Source organism: Etheostoma spectabile, chromosome 15 (assembly GCF_008692095.1).
Source record: "Etheostoma spectabile isolate EspeVRDwgs_2016 chromosome 15, UIUC_Espe_1.0, whole genome shotgun sequence".
NCBI lineage: Eukaryota > Metazoa > Chordata > Actinopteri > Perciformes > Percidae > Etheostoma > Etheostoma spectabile.
Window position 1 is genome coordinate 756,935 of NC_045747.1, and position 2,118 is coordinate 759,052.

The 2,118-nt window shown below is 43.1% G+C and overlaps 1 protein-coding gene across 1 annotated transcript in view; it reads right to left on the minus strand.

Moving 5' to 3' along the window:
• Positions 1–773: 773 nt before the first annotated feature.
• coa3b (cytochrome C oxidase assembly factor 3b) overlaps positions 774–2,118 on the minus strand; it is a 3,097-nt gene continuing 1,752 nt past the window's right edge. The window contains exon 2 of the mRNA XM_032538365.1: positions 774–1,745. Within this exon, the coding sequence (XP_032394256.1) occupies positions 1,639–1,745 (107 nt within the window). The 3' untranslated portion in view covers positions 774–1,638. The remainder of the gene's footprint in view (positions 1,746–2,118) is intronic.

Sequence of the window (2,118 nt, forward strand, 5' to 3'; positions counted from 1 at the left end):
CCCATATTGAAATACCTCCACACCCCAGTAGCCAGACAAAACAGTGCATTTGATTACCAAATGTCTTCAATCACACGCTCACCTTGCCACATAAATCAAATGGTAGTATGGAAGGAAGGACATATCTATCAGATTAGACCAGTTCCTCTGGATATGCAGTATATAGACAATGTAAAGTTTATTAGCCTGTATTTAAGTAAAATAATATTTTTGGGAATATTTGGATACATTTACATGGAATCGTGCTGTAAACTAAAATGTTTATCGGTGTCTCCATCTTTGACTGGGATGCAGCAGAAGTAAAAATACTTTAGTAAAAATAAATTGTTTCCCAGGGGCCAACCGCTCGAGCCAAGCTGGCATCCCCGCTGCTAATTCCAAAATACTTTTCATTCTTTCTGTCAAGATTCATCCAATGCCATATTCAGTGTGCCACAATTCCAGTCAACCAAAACATTAAAGTACTTTTTTTTTTTCCACAATACAATTTGTTTCTACTTTAACCATTACTCTTTACTCCATCACACCACACATACACTCTGCCAAAAAGTAGGAACGCAACCGGCTGAAGATCAGATATTATTTAAATGGAGTTTGGTGCACAGTTTTGTATTACCTTTATATATGAAATGCTCATCTGTAAACAAATTTCCCATTTATTTGTGTGTGCTCTGCAGATCTGCTGTTACCCTAGCGGTTCAGCTGAATGAATTCATCGGAAATGTACCAAATAAATGTCTATTTTTGCTGTAACTAGTGCAAAAAAATAAAAAAAGTGAAAGTGAATGTATTAGGAAATAATAGACCTTCCACAATATGTTGAGACCACACTTTATTCAAAGTAGGTTTATATTTATCCAGAAATAGTTCAGAACAATAATTTTGACAATAGACTGTACAATATTTCCAAACAGAAAAGAAGCAATGGAAGTCACAAGAACCCACAAGATCTGGCAAATTCACGTAGAATAGAACCACAAAACCACCACAGTTCTATCCAGAGGAGTAGAGGGGGACAGCTGTGTGCTGTGTTCAAGGTGGAGTGCAGGGAGATATGATCCGCAGTGAGCACGATGCATTTTATTTTGAAAATTAACCGGAGGTTTTATTTGTTTTGGTGTTTGACTTCCTGTCCTCCACGATCTCTTGTGTGCCGACTTGCTGCGGAGCTCTCCGGCGTCCGGCAACAGTAGAAGTTCTGGGTATCTGCTCCGGAGGGCAGGGGACCGCCGGAGCTGGGACGGAGTCGGGACGCAGTCGCTCTTCAGTCAGTGGAAATACACACATTAACTTTAATGGAAACTAATGACTCCGCCCACGTTCCGGAGTGGATCCACAGCCATTACGCATTCAGTGAAATTTTGGGGGGTCATATTGTCTCTATAGGCGTATTACTAAACTTTTGTGTATTTTGAACGAATGGAATTGGGACAAAACCACATGGTCCCAGCCCCAATATCCACAGCTTTTATACAAATGGAAATCCCCAACAATAACAACTAAATAGAGTTGAGTGGGTTAGGGTTGGAGGTGAAATGGAAACGTGTCTGTAGTATGAGACGCTCAGCAGACGGGACTCATCACACGCCAGTGGGAGTCTCTGCGTCTACTCCACGGGAAGTCCAGGGGTCGGTACCGTCACGAGTTGGCGCCGGTCCGCGGCCCTCTGACGATGTGGACCTTGGCTTCTTGGTCCAGCTCGTCCATGATCCGCTCCTGTTTGACGGACAGGATGGTGTAGCTGACTGGATAGGTGGAGGTTGAAGGAAACAACCGTGCATCTTATTGGGGATTTTTAATTGGGGAGCCACATATGAAAATGTGCATCACCGTTTTTTCCAACTGCTTACACACAAAATCTTTTAATATCACACGACTTTTGAATCATCTCACTCACAGTGCAAAACTACGCGCCAAATCTCCAAAATCATGAGCCTTTTCTCAGGGGGAGGGGACGGGATGAGGAGGGAGGGGCGAGCTAGCCTCGTTTGGAAATACTTTGAAAGTTAATAACAGTAACGTCCCCCGACATCTCTTAGAGCAAATCTCCCATCCAAAACATGCCCCCCCCAGTCTCCCCCCTTTCCACTCCATCGTTTGGTAAAAGACCCGAACACT